Source organism: Electrophorus electricus, chromosome 3, assembly GCF_041902795.1.
Source record: "Electrophorus electricus isolate QZ-2024a chromosome 3, ASM4190279v1, whole genome shotgun sequence".
Lineage (NCBI taxonomy): Eukaryota > Metazoa > Chordata > Actinopteri > Gymnotiformes > Gymnotidae > Electrophorus > Electrophorus electricus.
Genome location: NC_137499.1, coordinates 41,221,742 through 41,247,270, shown reverse-complemented (window position 1 = coordinate 41,247,270; position 25,529 = coordinate 41,221,742). Strand labels below are relative to the sequence as shown.

Genomic DNA, 25,529 nt, shown 5'->3' with positions numbered 1-25,529 from the left:
TTCGTTTGATGATTTTGTGTTCTGGATGTTTAATAAAATGTGAGGCACAATTTAACGTGATTACATTTCTCACTGACAGTTTTAAATCCCTTAGCGTAATTAATACGGCTAGAATGTGACAGGAACAATTTTACAGGACAATACACTAAATATATGATACGCAGACTATAGCAGAACATCTCAATTGTGCGTTTACAACCACGGAATCTTTTCCTTCTTAACCGCCTAAATGTTTCTCCCCGTTCAACGTTTATATGGGAGGCGTGTGGTTATGCTTCACTGCAACAGGTAATAGCCGACTTAGGCGTCAAACTCCATACTTATTAAACGAACTCTATAATAATGATCAACGTGGGCAGCATCAAGTGGAACGCTGCACGACGCGCGCCTTTGCTTTGCGTTCTCCAGCACGCGCACACGCCCCAGCATTGTGCAGGCGAAATCCGCGTTCGCGTGCACAGTCGGTTTCCATACACACTCGCGAAGTCTTCATCGACGGGGGGGCATTATCGACTCCTCCTCGACTGTCAGGCAAGTACTCCGTCTAAAGAAACGACGGCATCTGCAAATACAGATTCCCGTTGTTAATCTGAATTAATCAGTGGAAGCCTTCTGCCGGAAGGTCCCCCCCCGCAGCTACCGAGCACACACAGCGCGTTTCGGGACAGAACGATGGCGGATTCGGGCACCACCGCAGCGGCGAACGGAGCCACAGGCTCGAACGGCAGCGCCGCCGGGACTGGCGGAGCAGTCGCGCCCGGGGGAGCAACCGGAGCTGCGGGATCCAAACCTGGCCTGGAATCGGTGAAGGGACAAAATTTTGACGTCGGCCCCCGTTACACTGACCTGCAGTACATCGGGGAGGGCGCGTACGGGATGGTGTGGTAAGGAAGCGAGCGGAGTGGTTAACCTCAGCCCGCCATGTCCGTGTGGAGGCGACGCAGCGAGCCGAGCTTAGTCCGACTACGCCGCTAGTTAGCACCTCTACTTAGCTGACAGTGTGTGGCCAGAAGAACGATGTCGATTTCCTCAGGAGTCAATAAATGCCAGAGCACTTTTCGCCTCCTCCCGTGTAAACTACACGAACTGTCGTTTTAACGGGTGATGTGCCGTACAACAATATGAGACTCAACAGGTTCTTCGTTCCGTGTAGCATAGCCACGTTAGCATAGCCGGGTTAGGAACGCTACGTTAGCTGTCATTTTGTTGTTGGCTAAAGTAGCTAGCTAGCTAGTGATATTCGCTCGAGCTACATTTCTTTGTAACCGACTGTTTCTAGATAACGACAACCGTACTACAAAAGATTACGGAAATGTGTATGTGATTTGTTGTGTTCTAAATTCAAGTAACTTTTCAGCAAGGCGTGTGTTGAGCTCGCTCGCTCAGCCCTGCATGCTAACCTGTTAGCATTTAGCAAACGGACTTCATCCTCTCGTGCGACAGGCGTGGTTCTGATGCTGCTGCATTCATGTGTTCACGGAAGTGAGGCGGTGATGCGGAATGAAATAATACATTTAAAAGCGCCTTGGCAATACGACTCTTTACAGTCGGAGTGCTGATTATTTCTAAGTCGTTATTTGAATTACCAGTCAGTTGATAAAAGTAGTTAACGAAGCTAAGTTACGTTGCAAAATGGATGATTGCTGGGTACATGAATGTAATAAGACACTTGAAGCAACTTTTCGGGTTAAGCCAGAAAACAAGTTCCAAGTTGGCTGTTACTTTGACTATGAATGTGAAGAGACAGGAATGAAATTCGACTTTTATGCTGTTAGACGGTTACAAAATTTTGAAATAAATCTACGTGGCTAACTGAAGTCTTGTTTCTTGAAACACCGCTCATCGGAAGTAATTCAGCATTTCTATTAACATTTGACTTGTATACATCTGTATAGGTGTTATTGGCGTCGTTTGGGCAGCGTGGTCTTTTCACAGAATAGTTTACACCTAAGGATGAAGCAACCAAGTGGTGTGTGGTGTGTCCATACTAACCATGAACACTTTATGCATGTGTATAGTGCAGTGTAGGTATGCTGGGATGTCTGATTTGTAGATTAGCTAAGTGGTTCTGTTAAGTATTTTTTTGTTGGTGTTGCATGTGTTGTGACTCGTGTAAGGGAGAGTCATCATCTCTCTCTCTCCCTCTCCTCCTTCCCTCCCCCCTCTCTGATGCACTCAGCTCTGCTTTCGATAATGTTAACAAGATCCGCGTGGCCATTAAGAAAATCAGTCCTTTTGAGCACCAGACCTACTGCCAGCGCACGCTGAGGGAGATCAAGATCCTCCTGCGCTTCCGCCATGAGAACATCATCGGCATAAACGACATCCTGAGAGCACGCCGCATTGACTACATGCGGGATGTGTATCCTTGTCCCGCCCGAGCCGTCCTGCGACAGCGGCTCATGTTTCTGTCCCGAAAGAATGAGAAAAGGATTTAGAGATTTACGAGGATAATTTATTTTATTTAATTCATGCATTTTTATAGAAAAGGTAGCGGTGTATGCAGGCTTTTCCTTCATTTTGGGAACTTGCATTTAAAGCTTTATTCATAATGATGAACAGATATTCATCTCTGGTTCTCTGCTAGTTTTTTAACTGTACCTTAAATGCTAGCTACTCCCAATCCAAGGAGCCTGTCAACTCCTTGACTTCCTGCAGTTACATTGTACAGGACCTGATGGAGACTGATCTGTACAAATTGCTGAAGACCCAGCAGCTCAGTAACGACCACATCTGCTACTTCCTGTACCAGATCCTGCGTGGGCTTAAGTACATCCACTCCGCCAACGTTCTCCACAGAGACCTGAAGCCCTCCAACCTTCTCATCAACACCACCTGTGACCTGAAGGTCAGACCTAGGAGTTTCTCACTATTTTGGTTGACTTTAGGTCAAATCTGAGGAGCAGGTGTTTTTTTTTTGGGGGGGGGGGTGGAATCTTCTAGCTGGGGCCATTTTCTGTAGGCTTTGTAATTTCTTAGCACGCTCTACATGTTTTGTTTCATGTCACCATGCATGACCATGTCCTTGAGCCCAGCCTGGTCGTTTAAGAGGCGAGCTTCTGTATAGAGCCCCAGGGCATTTCAGGAAAGGGGAAAAGTTTAGCAGGTTTGTGTGTGCTTGGATGCTTGTGGGCCTTGCATGTGTGGGCGGGTGTGGGAGTGAGCCTTATCTTTGTCATCTTCTCAGATCTGTGACTTTGGGCTGGCGCGTATTGCTGACCCAGAGCATGACCACACTGGGTTCCTCACGGAGTATGTCGCCACCCGCTGGTACCGTGCACCTGAGATCATGCTCAACTCCAAGGTAAGCATGCGTGAGTGTGGGCGGGGCCTAGCGTTTCGGCAGGCGAGCTCATATGCATGGATGTCTCAAATAGTGCATTTTGTGTCTCTCTGTGTGTGCTGTATGTGCATACTTTCAGGGCTACACAAAGTCCATTGATATCTGGTCGGTGGGTTGTATCCTGGCTGAAATGCTGTCCAACCGGCCCATCTTCCCAGGGAAGCACTACCTGGATCAGCTGAACCACATACTAGGTGAGGCTTTGCTGCTGCCCACACCTCCCCACCCACATCTCCCTTCCTGCTGCCGACACCTCCCCTCCCACATCCCTCCACATCTCCTCCCCCACTGTGCCATATGGTGCACAGCACTCGGCTGGGTACTGAGTGATGGCTCCATTGTTCTGTCACTCATTTTTAAAAGAGCTGAATTCTGTAGATGGAGGAGTTGGGGGTTTTTTGTTTGAGTCTGGTGGTCATTGATTTGATTTCTATAGGCTAATCCTCCTATTTCACAGGCTTACTAAACCCATGTCGGTTAACCACGGTGGTTTAATAAATGTCTTTCACTTTGACTTACTCTACTATAGTATAAAACACTAATGAAATGTATCAAATGTAATACTCCATACATTTACTGAAAACTACTAATAAAACAAAATGTGAACTAAAATGAAGGATGGTTCAGAGCAACGTGCAAGTATGAAAACAACTTGTGTGTGTGTTAGGTATTCTGGGCTCCCCCTCTCAGGAAGATCTAAACTGCATCATCAACATGAAGGCGAGGAACTACTTACAGTCTCTGCCCCAGAAACCCAAGATTCCCTGGAACAAGCTCTTCCCCAAGGCCGATAGTAAAGGTATTCCTGGAACAAGCTCTTCCCCAAGGCTGATAGTAAAGGTATTCCCTGGAACAAGCTCTTCCCCAAGGCTGATAGTAAAGGTATTCCCTGGAACAAGCTCTTCCCCAAGGCCGATAGTAAAGGTATGCATGCTGACTGAGCTTGGGACCGAAGATGAGACAAGGAATCTTCAAGACATTTATGTTAACATTTTTGATACACTGAACCAAGAGGCTTTTTTTTTCTTTAAAGATGCACTATAGCTTTTCTTTTAAAAGTATTCTGTGTAAGATTTAGTGCTTAGAATCTGAAAATCTTTATGAGGAATTGAGAGAGATTGTCGATACAGTTCCTTTATGGGGTCTGTGCTTATGTCGGCTGAGACCTGTTTCAGAGAGTTCAAAATACAGGTGCATAGCTGGGATACCAATGCTGCTTTTATTTAAGACTAAAAACTGCAAGAGAAAACGTTAAAATCTTTCACTTATTGTATTTGTCACGGCAATAGTTTGAAAGCCACTCTTAAAAATATTTCTTAATTATAACATATTGGTAAGTGTGCTTGCAGTATGAAAGCCAATAATATCACACGTGAGTACAGTGGAGTTGCTGATAATGTGGAGGATTAGGGTTCTTTAAAACTGCAGAGAGGGGGGTGGGGCAGTTCTGCAGTACCGCTGCCTCCTCTGCACTCTGGCCAATGAAGTGACCGCTTTTTGTTTGTTCACTGTGTGTACATTTTGCGCGTTGTAAGAGGATGTCTTCTGTGTTTTGTTGTGTACTTCAGTGTGACTAAGTGTAGGGTACAAAGAGGTGTGTGTATGGAAGCTGAGGCAGCAGGTGTAAGGGCATTTTCGACACTGTCCATGGCTGGCGTTAATAGTGTTATTATATTTAACATTTTCTTATTTGATTGCTTGTGACAGGATTGTTCCTGTGTTGATGGATGTAGGATATTTTGTGTGTTGTCAAAGTTGTGTACACTGTACACAAGTGTACTTCTTGTTAAAAAAAAAAAATGTCTTTCTTCTGATCTTTCACTCTCTTTTAGCTCTGGATTTGTTGGACCGTATGTTAACCTTTAACCCTATCAAACGTATAACTGTGGAGGAAGCCCTGGCCCATCCTTACCTGGAGCAATACTATGACCCCACTGATGAGGTATGACCCCCCCCTCCCCACCTGGAGCAGTACTATGACCTCACTGATGAGGTATGACCCCCCCCCCCCCACCTGGAGCAGTACTATGACCTCACTGATGAGGTATGACCCCCCCCCCCCAACCTGGAGCAGTACTATGACCTCACTGATGAGGTAGCCCCCCCCCCAACTTGGAGTAGTACTGTGACCCCACTGATGAGGTATGACACCTCCTTCCCTCCCCCAACTTCCTGTCTCATTGTCTCTCTCATGCAAGGTATGCAAACATGTAGCCACGTGTTTGTTGCACTGCACTAATAAGCAAGTTGAACACAGCCCTCTTCATACTTCAAAGAAATATCAAAATGTCAGGCCACTGCTGTCTTTAGCTCTGCCCCGTGGGTGTGTGTGTGTAGTGTGTCCGTGTTGTGCAGACGAGGGTGTGGAAGCAGCACAAGAGACAGTGGGGGGAGGGGGCATGCTGTGTGCGTGTGCGTGCGTGTGTGTGCGTGCGTGCAATTAATGTGTGTGTCCGTTTGTGTGTAGCCCGTGGCTGAGGAACCCTTCACCTTTAACATGGAGCTTGATGACCTTCCCAAGGAGAAGCTGAAGGAGTTGATCTTTGAGGAGACCGCACGATTCCAGGCCACCTACCAGGGTTCCTGAGGGACACCAGGTACCTCTACATCTACCTCTACAGCGTTTAGCAGACGCTCTTATCCAGAGTGACTTACAAAAGTGCTTTGTCATTTCCTCATAGAATACATCGTAGTACAGTACAGTAGGTTAAATTCCAAGATGCCAATGAACTAGAATACTAAGGAGTACTTTATCATAAAACAAGTGCAGTACCAGACATTACCAGACAATATGAACAAACACACATGCACACCCTGCTATGTAGGGTGACAAATACCCATCGGATCACAGATCTGCCAGCATGTTTGAGGTCTGCAGTGGGGGTCATGGCTAGTGGGCCCTGAAAGTGAGCCAGCTGGTCCTAATCTAAGACTAGGCTGGGACTGTCTGGAGCCTCTGTGTACTGACGTTATCACTTTCACTCTTTTATTGCTCTCTTTCTGATCAGCTCTGATGGAGAGAGGCGAGGGTGTGGGAAGGCCCAGGAGAAAGTGATCACTCCGAACAAGTGACCAAAAATATACGTATATGGTATCAACAACACAAAAAACCCAGAAAAAGAAGACAAAAAGAGACTAAGTGTGCATTGAGGGGAAAAAAAAAGCTGTTTGTTTTCTTTCTCCATCTCTCTCATCGGCAGGCTGCGTGCTGGTTCGGGTTGACACCACCCAGTGGGGCTCTTGTTCTAGCGTTCTTTATCACGCACATCCCCTGTTCTCTCACCCTTTCTCTCAGATCTCTAGCTCTCTGTCCCCCTTACAGTTCTGTCTTGCTGCACCATTGAATGGAGAAAGACTAGGTAGGGAGAGGAAGGGTGAGCATATATGATCACCAGATGGAACTGTGTTTATATATACATATAATATATAAATAAATGTGTGTGGGTATGTATGTTTTTGTTTTTATTTATATATATATATATATATATATATATATATATAAAAAATAAATAAATAAAATGTGTAAAAAACACACACACATACACACACACACACACACACACACAAATACAATTAGTGCGTGTATATATACACACGTGCGCACACATGCATGCACACACACGCTTATGTAAATGCCCCCCCCCCCAGAGTATTATACTTCGAGATCTATTTGTACACTGTAATTGGAATGTTATCACTTGCAAAATGTGTTTTGTATGTTGCTAATTTGTATTTGAATATCTGTTTGAAAGTGACTTACTGCTTTTCTATATATATTTTTTTTTAAGACCAAATACATCAACTAGTGACAAGCTTGGGTCCTCATTTTTGGCTTTTGTGAAAACGGTCTTGATGAGATTGTGATGTTTGGAGCGTCTAACACACTGATGGTGTGAATATGGCGTGAGAACACAGCAGGCAGGGTCCAAGGTCACCCGCTGCCCTGACCTCTGTACACAAACGCATCAGCCATTCCCATCCAAGACGCTTTTTTTGCCAGTGCTTATGGAAGATGAAGCCATCAGTATCATTGAGCTTAGATATCACACCCACATTCCTAGTGCTCCTTTCCTCTCCTGACTCCTCTCCTCTTCTCACTCCTTTCTTTTCTCTTCACTCCCCTATCCTCTCCTCTTGCTATCCCAGACTGCTTTGTCACATTTTTGTCTTCACGTTTTTCTCTCGTCTGACCATCTCTGGTGTCTTCTCACCTTTGGTGGTGCTGTTGCTCCTAACACTAGGATCACTGGTTGCTGTCTGTAAAACTGTGTTTTGTAAACGGCACTCCCCTGCACTTTCTCTCTCCATTCATTTCTCCATTTCCTCAGTCTGTGCAGGCTGAGGAAACGCAGCCAAGCTGAATGGCTCAGACATTCTCTCCACCACCACCTTGTGATGTCACAACTTTGAAAGGGCTTTTCCACAGGGCTTGCTGACCTCATGCCTCTCTTGCTTGTGATTGGCTGACTTTGTGTTTATGTAATCTATGACTAACTTACTTTGCATGTGACGTATCACAGGTGGATCTGCCCTTTGTTCTCCTTTTTGAAGAACTGTCATTACTTTTTTTGGAGGGGAGGGTGGCAAAGAGATGTTTTCGGCCAATCGTGGATGAGGAGAGGAGTAACTTAAGACCATCTGAAATAAACAGTGAAATAGTCCCACCTGCAGATTTCATACATTAGTCACATGACCTGACTCAGTCTGTACATCTGCACTGTGTCTCATGAACAAGTGTTTTTTGGCTTCTTTCTGTCCTTCTGTCTGCAGATTTCCTTTGTCATTTTTCTCATCTTCTCAGAGTTTAGAGTATGGACACACAAATTTCAAAGTTCGTCACTCTTCAATCCCTTTATTTGAACCTCTTTCAAATCTGAGCTTTCTCTCTCTCTCTCTCTCTCTCTCTCTCTCTCTCTCTCTCTCTCTCTCTCTCTCTCTCTCTCTCTCTCTCTCTCTCTCTCTCTCTCTCTCTCTCTCTCTCTCTCTCTCTCTCTCTCTCTCTCTCTCTCTCTCTCCCCCCCCCTCCCTCCCTCCCTCCCCTCGTGTTCCACTGCTTTAATGGTGCATTCTGGGACAGGAAGACTCAGACGGCAGGGCTGTGTCCCATATCTTTGCCGGCTTGGAGTCCTTCTCTTCTCTTCTCCCCCTCTGGGCTCTGGAGCCACAACTCTCCACCCAGAGGGAAACGAGTCATTATTATTAGGGATGTTTCTATCATGCTGTATTGTTGCTGTTGTAATGCTTATTTCAGAACAGGACCATGGGGACTGTACAATCAAGCATGCACCGCATTTCATCACACACACCCACACAGTTACATATACACGTCATGCACAAGCAGTATGTGGTTTGAAAGACCTATGAATACAGTAGATTTCATATTGTCTTTTAATGGCTGTTCTTAAAATAATTGTTATATATGGTGAGTTGTTTTTTTAATGGAACTGTAAAGGGATCTAAATTCTTTTTTTTTTTCTTTTTTTTGTATAGGTGTGTTTGTTTTTTTCTTTTTTTTTTTTCTTTTTTTTTCTTTTCCATTTCTCTCTTTGGGTGTGAAATAATTGGCAGTGTTGTCATTCTTTCTGAAATCAATTTTTTCCCTTAATCTTTAAAAAGGTCTTATTTTAAAGCCTGATTTTAAAGAAACGATTAGATTGCCGTTTGAACCATGGATGGGATGTACATGCATATGGGTATTATGAATTAAACAATTAACAAAGAAACTGAATTATATACATATATTAAATAAAATTGCTAATACTGTAAGATTTTGGAGTGCATTTGTGTGTGTTAGACTTCGGTTTCACAGATTTTCCACAAACATTGAAAGTATGCTGCTGTAGCAAAGGAAGGATATTGGATAAGATCCCTTATTCACAACTGTTTCAGACTTCCCAGTATTGGGCCATTCACAACTGTTTCAGACTTCCCAGTATTGGGCCATTCACAAGTGTTTCAGACTTACTAATATTAAATAAGACCCTTCGTTCACAAATGTTAGATGTACTAGTAAAAAGTGGTTTTTAATGAAAGGGTTTTATATAATTAAAGTAGGATTAGTGTTGATTCAATGAATGATTACCAACTACCATTTAAAATTATGCTCTTGTCTATGTCAGGGTGGTTGGTAAAAACAAAGCTTCCTTTTCTATATTATTGTTTGTGTGGAAGCAAGATATGTGCTATTCACAATTTTTTTCTTTGCGTGTCAGTTTTCCATATACATACTAGTGCCTGTTTCTTTAAGGTGCATGTCTTTTATGAGCATACCTTTCACCACTGTGTTGCAGACTTCAGGGCTAAAAGCAAAGTGTCCTGGTGAAACAGCCACTTTGATTGTAAGCTCTTAGCTGCTAACAGTGCACTGGTAATTGGCCTGAATTTCTGGGCCTGTCTGAAGATGTTCCAACTACATCCCATCCTGTGGAAGATTTCTTTCCATCTGCTAAAACAATAACAAAACTAGGCAAGTCATTTGTGAATCTAAAATTAGTAAGTGTTCATGTTTTGCTGTCAGAATTTACTTGGTCATTTGGCTATTTCATGCCTGAGGAGTGTTCTTCACCTGCGAACCCTCCCCCAAGACTCGGTCTCTGCCCCTTGGTTGGCAAGTCTCAACAGCTGCTGCTCCGTTGAATTGTGGTAGAATTGGGAGTCATGGGGAATGCAGGCCTGACTCCAAGACTCGACCTGGTTGTGCCTTGAGTTGAAGCCCTACTACCACATCTCCTCAGATTAGCAGTGGCTCACTGCTAAACTTTTCTGATAATGAGCTGATGACCCTTGATTTACATAAAATGATTTGAGTTTACAATACAATATTACTATGTAATACTTTGAGTTGAGAAGAACAGGTTTTTTTTCAGGTTTTGTGGTGTAGGATTTTAATATCTGTTATCTTTCTTGAGTTGTTTACCTGGTTCAGAAACATCTCAACTCCTAACGTGTTCTGGCAAGGTTGGACGTGTTCTGGTGAGGTTAGTGAAACAACTTGAAGCCTCTCTCTGTCTGTTCACCCAGTGCTGACTGCAGGTGGGATGTGATTAAATCTGTTGTTTTTTTTTGCTTGTTTAAAAAAGATATTGCAGCACTGCTTGTTCTGATGTCGCCATAGTTACTGTCATTAACTGAACTTGACATATGTTGTTTGTTTTTAGGGGGGGGTACTAAGTTGGTGCCCAGGAGTAACAAAATTCATAAAGCCATACTGCTAACTACTATGGCCCAATTGCCCTCTGAAGCAAGAAAATGTCAAACTGATGTATTATCAGGAACATTGTGGCCCTCAGAACACACAAGGCAAAAAACAAAACAAAACCACGAGGCGTGCCAGAAACACTAGCCCATTGTGTAAGGTGGATGCAGCAGACTTTTCAGAAATGTGCACTGTGACAGGGGAACATATGCTAAAGGGCTAATTTCGTATATCATTACAAGCAGGATGGTTATACTGGTCATTTAGACAGCTGAAAGGGTATTTGTGCAATAATTAATATATTAAAGCAAATATTCAGTAATAAAATGATTGTGTAATAATAGAAATAGTAAAACAAATAAATGTTCAATAATAAAGATTAGACACTATTGCAAAATGCTTTATAAGTGTGCAAAGACAAAAATAATCCTATAAATAAAAAGGCAATTAATTTTAAAATTAACATAAAACCTAATTAAATGCATGAGCAAATCATTTTAAACATCATTTTCAAAAGTATTAAGTATATCAATATCAGATGTTCAGAGAGGGTTCCAGAGTTTGGGGGACACTAACTAAAATCTGCCCACTCATTAATCTGGTTTTAGCAGTGAGCAGCATGAAGAGCTGCAGGGCTGTGGGGACAAGTTGGAACACAGCTAAGATTAATTTAGGAAATGCAGGGAGGGCAGCATTGAGAAGACATTTTAGAAGCTAATAAATAAGATTACAATCAATTCTAAATAGAGGGACTCAATAAAGGGACTTAACAGGTATGCCATATCATTAATTCTGGTGTGTGTGTATTCTGGTAGCAGCATTCTGATCCTATACACGTGTAATAGAGCAGAGATGAAAGAACACCCCCCCATCTGGGTGTATGGTTTGGGTTTTTTACCTTTTCCTCTCTCTGTGACATACTGGTTGTCTCAGCAGTTCTATACAAACCTAAACAATACAAACCATGAGAAATCTGCTGATTGACACAACTCCCAATCACAGCTATGACTGCGTGAGCCGGCGTGCGTGCATGTGCGCTGTAGAAAGTTTATGTTCCTGTTGTGGCCAGTCTTTGTTACACACCCACAGCTGTGACAACAGATATTTCATGCATCAGCACTCCCAATCTGTCCAGCATGTCACTTCTGCGGGAATTTGAGCTAGGGCTGACTGATCTTTTTATACTTTTATCTTTTTCACTTTCCTGCTGTTGTTTGAGAGTTAGTGCAACATAACCAATATCTCACTGAGTCAGTCAAAGCAAAATTCAGGAAAAACTCAGTTTGGAACTAAAGCAGCAGCTCACTGAGTCAGTCACACCCTCCATTAAGTATGTTTTCATTTGAAAGGGCAACACAGCTTAACCCACCCTGTTCTCACACCACTCACTCATCTGAACCTGTACAAAAAGCCTGTACACATGCATGCACACAAGAACAGTTCCCAAGTGAACAATTCACAACCGAACAGTGATGGAAAATATTATTTTACAAGCCTACATGTTTACAATAGCAGGAAAGAGAGAGCAAGAGATGGCAATAATTGACTAAAATCTATGTTCTATTAACTATAAACTCTAACCGAGAGAAGATCGGACAGCACTGAGGTTGGATTTGACCATATGAATAGTGATTTCAAATAGTGGAGGAGGAGTGAATGGAATTTACTCACTCCTGTTCAACTGGTTCGGGGTTTCTTAACAGCACTGTGGCAATAATCTTGTGCTCACACTGCTGGGAAGGTGATAGAGGAAGGCGATGCAAAAGGGTGTGACAGACCGGAATTGAACCAGATAGCAGTATAGACTGAGACACCAGCTAACACACGGTGAACTCAGACGCCAGGAATAAGCCAATATATCAGGTAAAAACTGCTCCCTGTTTGTTTCAAGAACTGATCAAAGATATCTAACTTACTGCCAAGCATTACTGACCACAGAAATTTGTTCCTGCCTGCAGCTATCAGGACTTGCAACTTTCAGGACGTCTGAGCTTGTTCAGGATTTATCTTTGGTCTACTGACCGTCATGTCCAGTTTCCTGTACTACCTTCTCCCAGCAGTAGGAGGCTACACCCTCATGTCTTTCTACCTCCTGAAGAATCCCCACATCCTGCACAAGAAGAAGAAGACTGCCTTCTACTGCACCCACATCTCACACAGGGGAGGTACCTCCAACCTGACCTGGACCAGTTATCCTCTCTGTTTATCTATCTCTTATACCAGCATGCACTCCATTCACTCTCAAATAGTAATGTATTATAGATTAACAAATAATTATTCTTCCTATAAACAAAGAATTGTTAAAGGAAATGTTTGCCTACAACATTATTTTCTCAATAATCAGTTGCTGCTAATTGGATTTGGCAGAAGTTGAGCATTTTTGGATAAACTTGTTATGTAAACTTGTTATAATTTGGCTGAAGTTCCACTTGTTTTCTGTTTGACTTCTAAAAATAGCATCCTTTTCCATGTTAGACCTTTCTGTAAAAGTATCAACCATTCCCAGGTTAGACCTTCCTCCATTTCAGTGATCCACCAAGCTGATTGCGTCCGAGTTGCTGGTTCCTCAGAGAAGAGTAAACATTAGATGTAAACCCTGGCCATCTTTCTTTCCCTAAGTTTGTATGAGTGGATAAGTGCATGTGTACATATCTGATTCCAGGCTCTGGTGAGAGAATTGAGAGCACCATGGAGGCTTTTGAACAGTGAGTAAATACTGAGTCAAGATCAGTTGTGCTTAACTCCTCCTTCACTCCTTCACTTGTTACAGGTGGAACCAGTCAATGAGCTTTTGTCCTGTACTCCCATTACAATCACACTATATTGATTTTCCCTCGTCCACTCTGTTTTTCACCACTGTGATGTCTTTAATCTCTCAGTGCGGTGGAGGTGGGAACAGAAATGCTTGAGTTGGATTGTCACATGACTTGTGATGGTCATGTGATTATATCACATGATTACAACCTCCTGCGCCAGACTGGGCAAGATGTCAACATCTCAGATGTAAATTTAGAGGTCAGAGGTCATGGGTATTTCTTATACCTGTCACATTTTAATAGGTGTGTGTTTGTAACGTATTTCTGAAAACCTGGTGCATTTATTTGTTTTTGAAATTTTATTCATTGGTTCAAAAAAAATCACATCATTATTCTAAACCATGATAAATTACAATGGTTTAAATGATTATTTATAAATTATTTATTTATAGATACCAGGGAATACAGGGAAGCTAAAATATGTTATAGTTTAAATAAAATAAAAATAAAATTCAAGTGTTATATTAAACATCCAGTAAAGTTTGATTGAAAAAAATTATATATATATATATATATATATATATATATATATATATATATATATATATATATAGAGAGAGAGAGAGAGAGAGAGAGAGAGAGAGAGAGAGAGAGAGAGAGGATATTTTCCAAAATGTAGTAAAGTACACAGAGTTTCCAGAGCTTTAGGGTTAGATTATATAAGATTTACCAAGATTAGGACCTCCCAGTTTTCACTGAAAGGAGACAAATTCTCCTATTTGCACTATGTACATATGTATTTTCTGCCCATAAGACCAACATTAACCCAATTAGAAAGTAAGTGTGGATTTGGATTCCTTGAGGCTTTGATTCTAAAATGTTGTTGTACACCATAGCCATACCTACAAATCTTGAATTTCAAGATCATGTCTACACATGTCTACATTATCAGATAATTGGGATATCATAAATAAACCTCTCTTTAATGATGTCACTTCTCATTTTCACCTATCTAATATCCTTCCTGTAGGAGTTGCCATCTTATAAAGAAAGGCTTGAGGTCACATTCTATACAGGTGAGTTTCTGAATGGGTATTGTACATACACAGGCGAATAGAATATTTCATACTGCATTAATAACTCTCGGCTTCTTGTGCAGGTCACTTCAGCACTGGCTTGGACAGGAGGTTCGCTCTGCTAGAGGATGTCTTCCGCATGTTTCCCAAGGTGCCTATCAATATCGAGGTGAAAGAAGAAAACAAAGAGCTGATTGAGAAGGCAAGGACTTATCTCCCTTTCTCTCTTTCTCTCCTTCTCTCTCTCTCTCTCTCTCTCTCTCTCTTGTTTTGGTTTCATAACTTCTTGTCTTCACCAAACTTTTTTGTCCCCTCAGGTTTCCGCTCTTGTGAAGAAGTTTAATCGAGAGTCCATCACTGTTTGGGCGTCTGTGGACTCACGTATTATGAAGGCGTGTCGTAAAGTGGTGTGTAGTTGCATTGGACAGCCCTGCCTTCTGCATCACAAAACAAAAATCAGTCCATTTTTTAATTTAGCATAGAGTTATTAATTCATTAGCATAGAATTGAGCCATTAAATAGGACTCTCCCACTCTCTCCAGAACTCTAGCATGCCGTACATGTTTACGGAGATGCGCGGTCTGCAGCTGCTCCTGCTATACTACACAGGCCTCCTGCCTTTCATCCCACTGGGAGAGAGCTTCCTGCAGTTCTACCTGCCTCGCATCTTCAACAGGTGTGTGCCAAGGTTCTGCTGTCTTCTCCAAACAGCAGCCTATCAGCTCATCAAAGCTTTACGAGCATGACAGTCGCCCCCACCTGCCCTACTGTTGTCAGAGAAACCAGCTGGTTTGCCAGATATCAAGACTGTACATACTGATCCTGCAACAACAGCAGTTTATTGCAACACTATATAAGGGACAACAACACTATATAAGGGACAACAACACCATGTAAGGGACAACACCACCATGTAAGGGACAACAACACTGTATAAGGGACAACAACACTATGTAAGGGACAACACCACCATGTAAGGGACAACAACACCATGTAAGGGACAACAACACTGTATAAGGGACAACAACACTATGTAAGGGACAACAACACTATATAAGGGACAACAACACTATGTAAGGGACAACAACATTGTATAAGGGACAACAACACTATGTAAGGGACAACAACATTGTATAAGGGTCAATGTACAGGTGCACTTAGTAGGGAAAGTTTTTATCAAAATTGATCAAAAGATTAAGGTCTATTTAGTACAGAATTATTACAGTATTAGAGGCTTTTGAGTTGCCTCTGTCAGACTTTGAGATCACAAACAAAACCCTGTTCACTGCAATGACCTCATAAAAATGTGGTCATACACCTAAACACAGACAGGAACATTACACAATCCCATCATAAACTTGAGCAATGTAGGTCTGTTGTGGAATGTAGAATGCTAACTGCATTGAACCTCATTACAGACCATGTCAATAACAACAAAACTTAACTTCATGTACAGGAAAGATTAACCAATTCTGTAATAACATGTCTAATAGAATACATTACATGCACTATAAGGATATAGCATCAAACAGGATTCTTGTGTTAGCAAACTCAGGCTTAACAGTGTCACTATATAAATTTCTCACCAGCTCAGTGTGCGGGCAGTGGGTACCAGTTGAAATTCCACTGTCTCCATATAAGCATGTGGAATTTGAACAGATTCATTATATATTGTATCACTGACCACCATTTTTTACCTTATGTCTGTATGGCACTTAGTAAATGGCACTCTTTATTTAAAGCATCTCTCTCATAAGTGTACAACCACACATACAACCAATCTGCTGTAATTCATCAGTCAACCAGTGCCATGTTCAACACTGGCCAGTTCTCAACCATAGGACCATTTTCAGTGTTTGTGTGTGTATACTGTTTTTGATAAACATTTTTGACTTGTTAGCAGGTATATACATATACAGACTGTCTCTCTATATATATTTATTTATTTATTTTATTTATTTATTTTTTTGCAGAACATTCATACCAGATTCTCCCATTCTTAGGAACAGAATGGTCATCACACTAATTGAAAAGTAAGTGAATCAGCCTTATGCGTTACAAGAGTTTAAAGTATTTGAAGTAAAATACCAATAATAGAAACATACTCTTTTAGGTATTCATGAGAATGTCACTGCTGAACAACCATGTGCCTCCATTTTGTTATAGACTGACTATGCGGAGAAGCTTGTTTCAGCACCTCAGAGACAGAGGGATTCAGGTAGAAACTCAGTGAAGTAAACCTGCTTCTTCCATTAAATAAACAAATATTGTTAACAAGTCTTTTGCACAGCTTCTGCACAGAATTATGTGTTATCTGTTTCATTTCTCTCTGTATGTCTCAGATATATCTGTTGGTCTCTCTCTGTGTTAGATACATGTTTATCTCTCTCTATATCAAATACATCTGTTGGTCCCCGTGTCCCAGATACATCTGTTTGTGTGTAATGAAGACCAGGACATAGAGGCTGCATTTGCAGTAGGAGCAACTGGAGTCATGACTGACTACCCCACTCTGCTGTCAGACTACATCAGACGGCACAGATCACATGAATGACACACACATGCACATTATATGTGAACAGTGATTATTCTATCCATCCAAACTGTTAAAGCTGTTTGGTAAATAAAATTGGAAGAACTTTCCATGGGAGTGGACCTTGGACTTTTGATTTTAATATCTTTAGAACTCAACTGATGAGTGTAGTTTGTTCAACCCTCACGGAGCACTGGAGATTTATAGAGTACATAATTATAATGTAATTAACCACAATTATAAGGTTTATGTGTGAACTCTTATTTTAAGTCGTTCGGTTAAAATAGATAATGCAATTAATGATTTCTCTTTTATTACAGACTGTAGAATTTACTAGGTTCGTTAGGAACGAGTCTTGAAACGACAAACATGATCAGACTTAACCAAACACGAAGGGCGGCGCAGAGCCACATGAACGGTTGCGTTTGATTGGCTGGCTGACATTCAGAAGCCCTCTGCGCATTCTCATTGGTCGATGATTCGTTTTCACACTGCGTGACGTAGCCGAAACGATTTCGTGTTCCTCGTAAACAAAGTCGCTCGCTGCAAATATTTTGGTTTCGACGTGTCCCCACCAGCTGGACTGTCAGAATCGTGTCTTTGCCGTCGTTTATGTCCATTAATCTTTAGAAAGGACACACAGACGCACCTATGTGAAAGTGCGGAGGAGACTCGAGGCCAAGAGAAAGGAGGGAAGGAGCGCCAGCGCTGCTGTCTTGTTTGGTTGCGTATTGCCTGCGGAGGAGCTGTTCACATCATCCGCCCCTGATGTCTCTCAGCTGGGTTATTATTCCGGGGAAAGTCCTGTAACTGCCCTTTTAATTTAGGTGAGTCGTTACTCAAATGTCTGGCCAGCTGTTGGTGCCTTAAGAACAGCAGCGTCAGAACAGCCAGCCACCTCATGGATGACTTTAAAACGTGACATTGGGTTAGCTGACTGTCCCTAACGTCGCGGCTGAAGTTTTTGAAAACGTTGTCTCACTAGCTAAGTGTTTGCGAAACCCTGGCATAAGATCCGCTAGCTACGTGTTTTATATGACTATTAGCCAGCTGGGATAACTAGCAAAACAACTGCCAGCCTAAACCGCCTATCCGGGCTGGCTGTATTCCTGTGGCAACACTGGAGCGTGTCTATTATTATTATTATTATTATTATTATTATTATTATTATTACTACTACTAAATAAAGGCGCTAACTAGTTCACACCGACTGTGTGCAGCATAGAGCGCTCCAGGTCTGTTCACAGGCATGGCGAAGCTTGAGTTGTACAGCTAGCTAGCTTGGTTAACTATGCTAACGCTAGCTGTCCAGCCAGCTGACTGTGTGCGTGCACGTTCAAATCTCCTCGTGCTGCCGTTCGTGCCGTATATGGAGCATCTGCAGGCGCGCGGCGCAGAGAAGTAGGACACTTTGGTGTTTCTCTGCTTCCTGGTATATCATTGCATCCGGAAGCGTCTCGGATTAGACCGTCAATAAATGGCCCGCTTGTGAGACCTCAAACTACTTATTTTAAAAATAATCATTTGTGGAAATTTGATAGCAGATTTCCAGATACCATCGTGATTGACAGCGTGTACTATTCCAATAAATCATTAAACTTTAGGAAAAGACCGTGAACCCATTGCATATCGGCGTTGTTGCCATTTTTGAATACCCCCCTCATATTTCTTTTGCTGGTGTGGTGTTTTTTCTTTTATGGACAGTCATGGTGAAGCTGACCAAGGCCAAAACCTTCCAGGCTTACCTGGACACCTGCCACCGCCGTTACAGCTGTGTCCACTGCCGTGCTCACCTGGCCAGCCACGACGACCTCATCTCCAAGGTGATGTGTGTGAATAAGTAGTTGAGCACATTATTTGATGGTGTTATTTGATGACCAAAAGACTGAATTGCATCTTTTGTATCTTTTCTTTTCCTCCAGTCCTTCCAGGGGAGCCAGGGTCGTGCCTATCTCTTTAACTCTGTGTAAGTGTCTGATGTGGAATAGTTATACCAAATGGAAATTCAAGAATCTGGTTCATTCACTACCTCGGCTGGTGTGTTGGAAGATATTTCAAGCATGCTACCTTTGGGAATTGCAGGGTAAATGTGGGCTGTGGTCCAGCGGAGGAGAGACTGCTACTCACTGGTCTTCATGCTGTGGCTGACATTTACTGTGAGAACTGCCACACCACATTGGGCTGGAAATATGTAAGCACCCCCCCAACACTAGTGTATACACATGCCCCACAGCTTAAAGAAACAGTCACCGTCAAACAGGCAGATGCCAGGCACGTTGGCTTTGAGAGAACTGCTTTTCCTTGTTGCCTTCATCACCACTGTGTTTGTCTCTCTGCAGGAGCAGGCCTTCGAGTTGAGTCAGAAGTATAAGGAGGGAAAGTTCATTATTGAACTCTCCCATATGATTAAAGATAATGGCTGGGACTGAAGCTCTTGCTTCTTATTCTGTCCACAGCTTGCAGCTTTGTCAAGACCAGCATGATGCACCTTTTCTCTCTCACACACACACACACACACACACACACACACACTGAGATATATATATATATATATATATATATATATATCTACAGCACTGTAGATTTATCTTCCATCTTGATATCCCAATGCACAACCTTTACATTTGACAGTTAGGGGAGAAAGGTAGGGGTACATGTGTGAAAGAGACATGTGCATGTGTGGATATGGGAACTCGTGATTCTTTGAAGCCACTGAATCGTGACATAATTAATGTACAGGTTCTCACATTCATCCTGATAAGTGCAATTCACAAAGCTGGGATAAATGTTCACTTTTACTGCTTTCCATTTTATTTTGCGGATTTAGATTTAAATGAACGAGGTTTTGTGAGAGTGACTTTTGTTTTGTATAAAATGCATTTTACTCGCGTATTACTTTGTGTGGTATGTGCCACATGAGACATCACTTTTATCTGTTTGTGTACGTGTTTACATGTGTGTGTGTGTGTGTGTGTGTGTGTGTGTGTGTGTGTGTGTGTGTGTTTGTGTTTGGGATAAATGTGCATTCCTCTTCAAGTTCAGCAGTTTTTTCTTTGATGTGCTTCATTTAGTGGGATCCCAGGAATCCCAGAGCAAGAATGGCTGCATGTGTAAGAACTTTTTGCTGATGAGTTGTAGCATGAAGGGGAGGGGAGTCCTCTATTTTTTGTTAGGCACATCATGTAATGCTCACAGAATTGTTGTAGAATATCATTTTGGGAAACTCATTGTTGGTTTTGTCTTTTTTTTTCTTTGTATGTGTGAAAATGTAAATACAGTCTAAGATGCATGTACAGATACACATCTGATCATGTTAGCGGAAACACTATAGCAAATACATATGTAATTGATTTAGCAAATCATTAAAGTTTGTTATATAAATGGTAATGTACTTCCATTAAATTATGTGATGAATCAACTCTCATTTAAGTCATTATTGAGAAATAATATGAATATGCAATATTTTGTATATGTGATCTGTAATATTTAGTGTTTTGGAGATCACATATGCATAAAAGCATCTTATAGGTAACTAGTGGGTAATTACATTTGAAATATTTCAAGACTACTATTCAAATGAATGTCCAGGATCCTGAATGTTCACCTGATAATGGGAATTTGGAATGTTGTGTCTTTCTGGTAATTATGGCCTTATATATGGTCATATAGTTTGTATAATCCAAGCAGATTGGAGTTTAGAAACACTGATATGAATGAGAAGTCACAGGGTCTCTCTAGTGTCTGCATTTCTCAAGTGCATCATGAATATTAATTAAATGCTAATTAATACTCTGGGATTTAAAGAATCGGTTTGGAATTTTTAAACTACAATTCCCGAAGGTCTTTGCGAATATCTGTTGACGTGGCCGGCGTTCTCCAGCAGACCGGGTTTTTTTAAACTTTCATCGACAAACACGAACATTCTGTGGCTTTTGAAAGAGTTCTATAGCTGATTATTTCCTTAAAATTTTAACTTAAACCTGTTCACCTAAGAATTTGGATAACGGTTAAAAATGTCTGGAAAAAATAAGAGTCGGAGTACGACAAATGCAAACGCGGTATCTGGCAGCATATCTTGTGATGAGCGCATTTTACGGGATTGCCATGAGATGTACACAGATACGAGCAGTGGTAAGTTAACTTAGCTCTTCTAGTTCAATAGGACATCTCGCCCAAAGCAGAGCATTAAAACATTTTTTATTATATGTCATTGTAGCTGCTTCACTGCGGCTTTAGCCGTTTGTGACGCTAACGATAGCCGTAAGCTAATGTCGGCTAACCGGCTCGGGTCTTCACGTGTTTTTTCTAAATAAGATTGAATGAAATTCACAGTTGGTTCTGATTAGAATAAAAAATAATGAATTAAGGTACTTGACCATTGATCCTAAGACCAAAGTTGACTTGTTTGTTTACTGAACTGATTTTTGTTAGATTTGCTAACATTCAGTGAGAATAAGCAGCATATTGCGTTTATTTGGCTCTGTAGGGCTGATCACAATAGCCGAGTCCGTCGGAGTGACACTACTGCCACCCCGGAAAAAGATTACTGTCATGCTGATGGGAAACCACTCGGCTGGAAAGAGCTCCTTTATCAACTGGTAAGTATTGTGGAGTGTGTGTCTGGGACAGTGGTAGCTCAGGTACTAGACTAGTAATCAGAAGGTTGCAGTTCAGTCTTTCCCTGGCAAGTTGCCACTGTTGGGCCTCTGAGCAAGACCCTTAACCCTCAATTACTCAAGCTGTGTTCAGTCAAAATATAAGCAGCTTTGCATAAAGGCATCAGATAAATGCTGTAAATGTCAATCTACCGATGTAAATTTGTATGACCCTTGATTGTGTTTCTGGGCCCATGTGTGCACTCGTGTGTAGGTTTTCTGTCTCTTATTTAAACATTTTTACCAAGGTATGTGGAAGAGCACATCCAAAAGACTGGAGTTGCCATAGAGACACAGGGCTTTACTTTTGTTACGAGTGGACGCAAGAGAGAGTCACTTACGGTAAATATTGTGGCACAAAATGGAGTACTCTGGTTACTAAAAACCTGCACAAAATGTGGTCTGCCATCTTGTCTCTGTTTTGACCTTTGATCTCTTAGGGTAATGCAACCCTCCACCTGTATCCCCATTTTAAGCCACTTCAGGAATTTAAAGGTTCGTTATCAATGTCAGTCATGCTAAGGAGGTTTCTGTTGGACATCTCTGTGCTTGAAATTCATGTTTGCTAACTTTCTGTTTCTTTCAGGTGTGTCTGAGTATCTTGGCACCGAGATTTGCACTTCTCGACAGAAACGTTTCAGCTTGGTGACATTTGTGGACACGCCAGGACTGGTGGACGGAGACATGAAGTACCCCTTTGATGTGGATGATGCCATCCTTTGGCTAGGTGTGTGTCCTGTTACTGGCGTGTGTGTGTCTGTGGGAAGTGGTGCTCAGTGATTTGACTTGTAATCGGAAAGTTGAAGCCCCACCACTGCCAAGTTGCCACTGTTGCTCATTTGCTGTTGGGCCCCTGAGCAAGACCCTTAACCCTCAATTGCTCAAGTTGTATTCAGTCATAAATGTAAGTTGCTTTGGATAAAAGCGTCAGCTAAATGCAGTAATTGTTACTGGTGGGTGGGTGTCCTGTTACTGGCTTTATCCTTTGTTTTGTCATTTGCAGCTCTGCATGTTAAAGTGTGCTTTCTTCTTTCCAGGAAAACTCTGTGATTTGGTTCTCGTCTTCTTTGACCCTATGGGTCAAGCTCTGTGTAAACGCACCCTCAACATCGTGGAGAAGCTTAACGAGACTCAGGGTGATCGCCTGCGTTTCTACCTCAGCAAAGCCGATGAGGCCGGCGGAGAGTCTGATAGACAGGTCTCTCTCTCAGTCTCTCTCTCTCTCTCTCTCGCTGTGATCTTGATCTGTCCATCCTAACACCACTGTTTCGGTTGGCTGTTTCAGCGTGTAATGATGCAGATCGTCCAGGAGTTGTGTAAACGTCCAGGGCTTAACAAGTGCGGTTTTGACATGCCAACCATCTACGTCCCCAATACCAATAAGGTACCACACACATGCTCGCCCAAATATCAAAGGTGAAGTGACCCTATAACCTTATAAACCGAGACAGGCCAGGCTTGCATCTACAGAAGAAACTATGAATCACTTTTGCAAAGAAGAGCAGGTTTTGGTAGTCTGATATTTCAACCTTGTATTTGTGGTCAAGTTTGTGAAATACACCAGTAAGAAAAAGTACAAGATACATTTGGGTTTACTTAACATTACCCACTAACACACTGAATCCTTTGGTGTGTTTCCCCTTCTAACATCTGTTCTTTACTTTTAATGTCAGCATTTTTAGTTGGAAAATACTGTTGGGTATCTTTCTTGCTAAAATACTAAAGCTGAATTTACGTACTTACAGACAGGACATGTCTTTATTGTGCTTTTAATTTAGCACTGACGGTTCCAGCTTTGGAGGGTCAGGGCAGTTGCGTGTTTTCAGCTAGACACATAAACACAGTTCTCAGCTGCATTCCACCTCACTGTTAACCGTGGGTGGGAACTGTGGCATTGGGTTTTGTTACACTTTTTCACTGTTTTACCCACAGCCCAGTCGATGTGTCAATCAGATAGAGGAAGTGTGTCGCACCATAGAGAAGACCATCAACCAGACGGTGCAGCACACGCTCAATGCCCTAGAGAAAGACTGTGAGGTCATCTCTGATGCAATCACTGACACTCTCAGTAGGGACCGGTAAACTCACAACTCCCTCTCTCACACACACAGCCTCTGTACATTACTATCGCGGTGCTGCCAGGTACACCTGCCCCTGTGCTCTTTTTTTGCTGTAGCCGGTGCAGCGTGGAGAACCGACGAGCCCGCTGTAAGGGCTGCGCTCTGGGGCTGCTCGGATTTGCCACGCCCCTCCTGCTGCTCTTTACCCTGGTTCTTGGGAGCGTCTCCAGGGAGATGCTTGACCTGGTGCTGGGTGCAAATGGCACAGAAACACTTGCGCTGTACCTGGTGGGTGTGTGGGGGTGTGTCTGTACATGTGTAATATGATTTAAGAGAGGAAAAATGCAGTCTAGTGGAAGTATTTTGATGTGTGTAGATCCTGTGTAAATGTGCTAGCGTGATGGAGTATGTGTGAAAGCACAATAGAAACACAATAGCATTACAGATATGATTGTGTTAATGACCTTACTTGCGTGTGTTTGTGTGTTCGTCTTCCCCCTCTTCTGCTCTAACTCGGTAGTCTCCAGTAGTGAATGCGTTCCAGTCCATGTCCGGGGAAGTGCAGCTCTATATTTTTGGTGGACTTGCGCTGTTCTCCTTCATCCTTATCATCCTCGCACGCTTCTCTTCCCGGTCAGTAAGAGTGGATGTGTCTGGATGGTTGGGGAGGGGAGGGTGTGTGTGTTCTCATACATCACTGTGTGTTTTCTCTCTGCAGCACTCAGTATACCCTTTCAGGGAAACAAAAGAGGCAGCTGCAGGAAAAACTGGAGTATGTACAGGAAGTGGTGAAGACCCAAAAGGTGGGGGGTGCGCACATGTTTGAACGTGTGTGCATGTGTTTATATGTTTTTATAGGGGCAGTGGTAACTCAGTGGTTAAGGTACTTGACAAGTAATCAGAAGGTTGCTGGTTCAAGCCCCACCACTACCAAGGTTCCACTCTTGGGACCCCTGAGCAAGACCCTTAACCTTCAAATTGTATTGTATTGTAAGTCGCCTTGGATAAAAGCTTCTGCTAAATTCAGAAAATATAAATGTTTCACAGGAAAATATGATGAGCAGTTGCTCAGTAAGCACACACAGTATTTAATTTTATTAACTCTGTATGAACACTTTTTGTCTGTGCTGTTATGCAGAAGAAGCTCTATGAGGAGTACCTCCGGCAGAGTGTTGGCGATCAGGATATGAACTAGGAGCAGATTTGGATGGAATGCCTGATGGATGGTGTGAACAGAAGGAACATGAAGGAAATGACCACAGCACCGCTAAACTTTCCTGCACTTCAGAAGACCACTAATAACGCAGACTGTAGCTTGTCAGGGCTGACGCCCAGATGCCATAACATACCAGCTCATTTCACCTATTAGGGGAAGAAATTACCGTAGCTAGTTTTTGTATGTGGTGTTTTTCTTCCTCAGTAATGCCAGCACATGTTAAGGCTGTTATTACTGTATGCACTTAACCCATCCCAACCAAGACATGCACTGTAGAAGCTCCTAGAGACTGTGTACTGGTATGTGTACTGTCTGCTCCACGTTTGCTGCCAGATGTGCTGTAAAGTTGTAAAAAAAAAAAAGAGACCCCATGATGTTTTTGGACCACAAGTTCTGTATGGTCATGTTTTGAGCATTAATACAGATAATTTCAAGGTTATTTCTACAGTGTGCTGAAACGTGTATGTGTGCCTCAAGTATGTTTTAACACAAGGAAATATGTTTCCTGTATGACTTCCAAGTCACTTCTGATGCCCAGAGCTTTGCAGAGATGTCATCTGGTTTTACTGAGCGTAACCTTTTTGTATGCAGTTGTTTCACTTTTAGTCGTCTCATTGTAGTTAACATAAATTGTAATAAATTAACAAGTCTTGCATCGTTGCTGCTTGTTGAGTGAGTGAGTACGCGATAGAGCG

The 25,529-nt window shown here is 42.3% G+C and overlaps 4 protein-coding genes across 8 annotated transcripts; all 4 read left to right on the top strand.

Moving 5' to 3' along the window:
- Window positions 1-350: 350 nt before the first annotated feature.
- Window positions 351-9,109, top strand: mapk3 (mitogen-activated protein kinase 3). 3 transcript variants are annotated; one of them, XM_027032786.3, is made up of 10 exons: window positions 406-531; window positions 623-884; window positions 2,180-2,362; window positions 2,659-2,848; window positions 3,188-3,304; window positions 3,423-3,537; window positions 4,011-4,142; window positions 5,176-5,285; window positions 5,811-5,940; window positions 6,352-9,109. In XM_027032786.3, exons 2-9 carry the CDS (start codon window positions 673-675, stop codon window positions 5,928-5,930), a joined length of 1,179 nt encoding a protein of 392 aa, XP_026888587.3. In that variant the 5' UTR covers window positions 406-531; window positions 623-672; the 3' UTR covers window positions 5,931-5,940; window positions 6,352-9,109. The 3 variants fall into 3 exon arrangements, 2 of the variants coding, with proteins under 2 accessions (XP_026888588.1, XP_026888587.3); XR_014122947.1 differs by lacking the exon at window positions 6,352-9,109 and having other exon boundaries at window positions 351-531; window positions 4,011-4,267; XM_027032787.3 differs by having other exon boundaries at window positions 398-884.
- A 2,486-nt stretch (window positions 9,110-11,595) lies between these two features.
- Window positions 11,596-17,013, top strand: gdpd3a (glycerophosphodiester phosphodiesterase domain containing 3a). 3 transcript variants are annotated; one of them, XM_081711633.1, is made up of 11 exons: window positions 11,596-12,401; window positions 12,497-12,703; window positions 13,201-13,243; window positions 13,418-13,553; window positions 14,325-14,370; window positions 14,454-14,572; window positions 14,688-14,777; window positions 14,913-15,046; window positions 16,344-16,403; window positions 16,537-16,599; window positions 16,796-17,013. In XM_081711633.1, exons 2-11 carry the CDS (start codon window positions 12,565-12,567, stop codon window positions 16,830-16,832), a joined length of 867 nt encoding a protein of 288 aa, XP_081567759.1. In that variant the 5' UTR covers window positions 11,596-12,401; window positions 12,497-12,564; the 3' UTR covers window positions 16,833-17,013. The 3 variants fall into 3 exon arrangements, with proteins under 3 accessions (XP_081567759.1, XP_081567760.1, XP_026888594.2); XM_081711634.1 differs by having other exon boundaries at window positions 11,601-12,401; window positions 16,537-16,604; XM_027032793.3 differs by having other exon boundaries at window positions 11,602-12,401; window positions 16,537-16,588.
- A 383-nt stretch (window positions 17,014-17,396) lies between these two features.
- On the top strand, window positions 17,397-20,321 carry ypel3 (yippee-like 3). The gene is made up of 5 exons (XM_027032794.3): window positions 17,397-17,730; window positions 18,608-18,726; window positions 18,826-18,869; window positions 18,986-19,094; window positions 19,243-20,321. Exons 2-5 carry the CDS (start codon window positions 18,610-18,612, stop codon window positions 19,330-19,332), a joined length of 360 nt encoding a protein of 119 aa, XP_026888595.1. The 5' UTR covers window positions 17,397-17,730; window positions 18,608-18,609; the 3' UTR covers window positions 19,333-20,321.
- A 443-nt stretch (window positions 20,322-20,764) lies between these two features.
- On the top strand, window positions 20,765-25,494 carry si:ch211-11k18.4 (uncharacterized). The gene is made up of 12 exons (XM_027032791.3): window positions 20,765-21,034; window positions 21,390-21,501; window positions 21,807-21,900; window positions 21,999-22,053; window positions 22,145-22,285; window positions 22,596-22,756; window positions 22,844-22,942; window positions 23,491-23,636; window positions 23,735-23,906; window positions 24,139-24,251; window positions 24,337-24,421; window positions 24,757-25,494. Exons 1-12 carry the CDS (start codon window positions 20,917-20,919, stop codon window positions 24,811-24,813), a joined length of 1,353 nt encoding a protein of 450 aa, XP_026888592.1. The 5' UTR covers window positions 20,765-20,916; the 3' UTR covers window positions 24,814-25,494.
- Window positions 25,495-25,529: the final 35 nt, after the last annotated feature.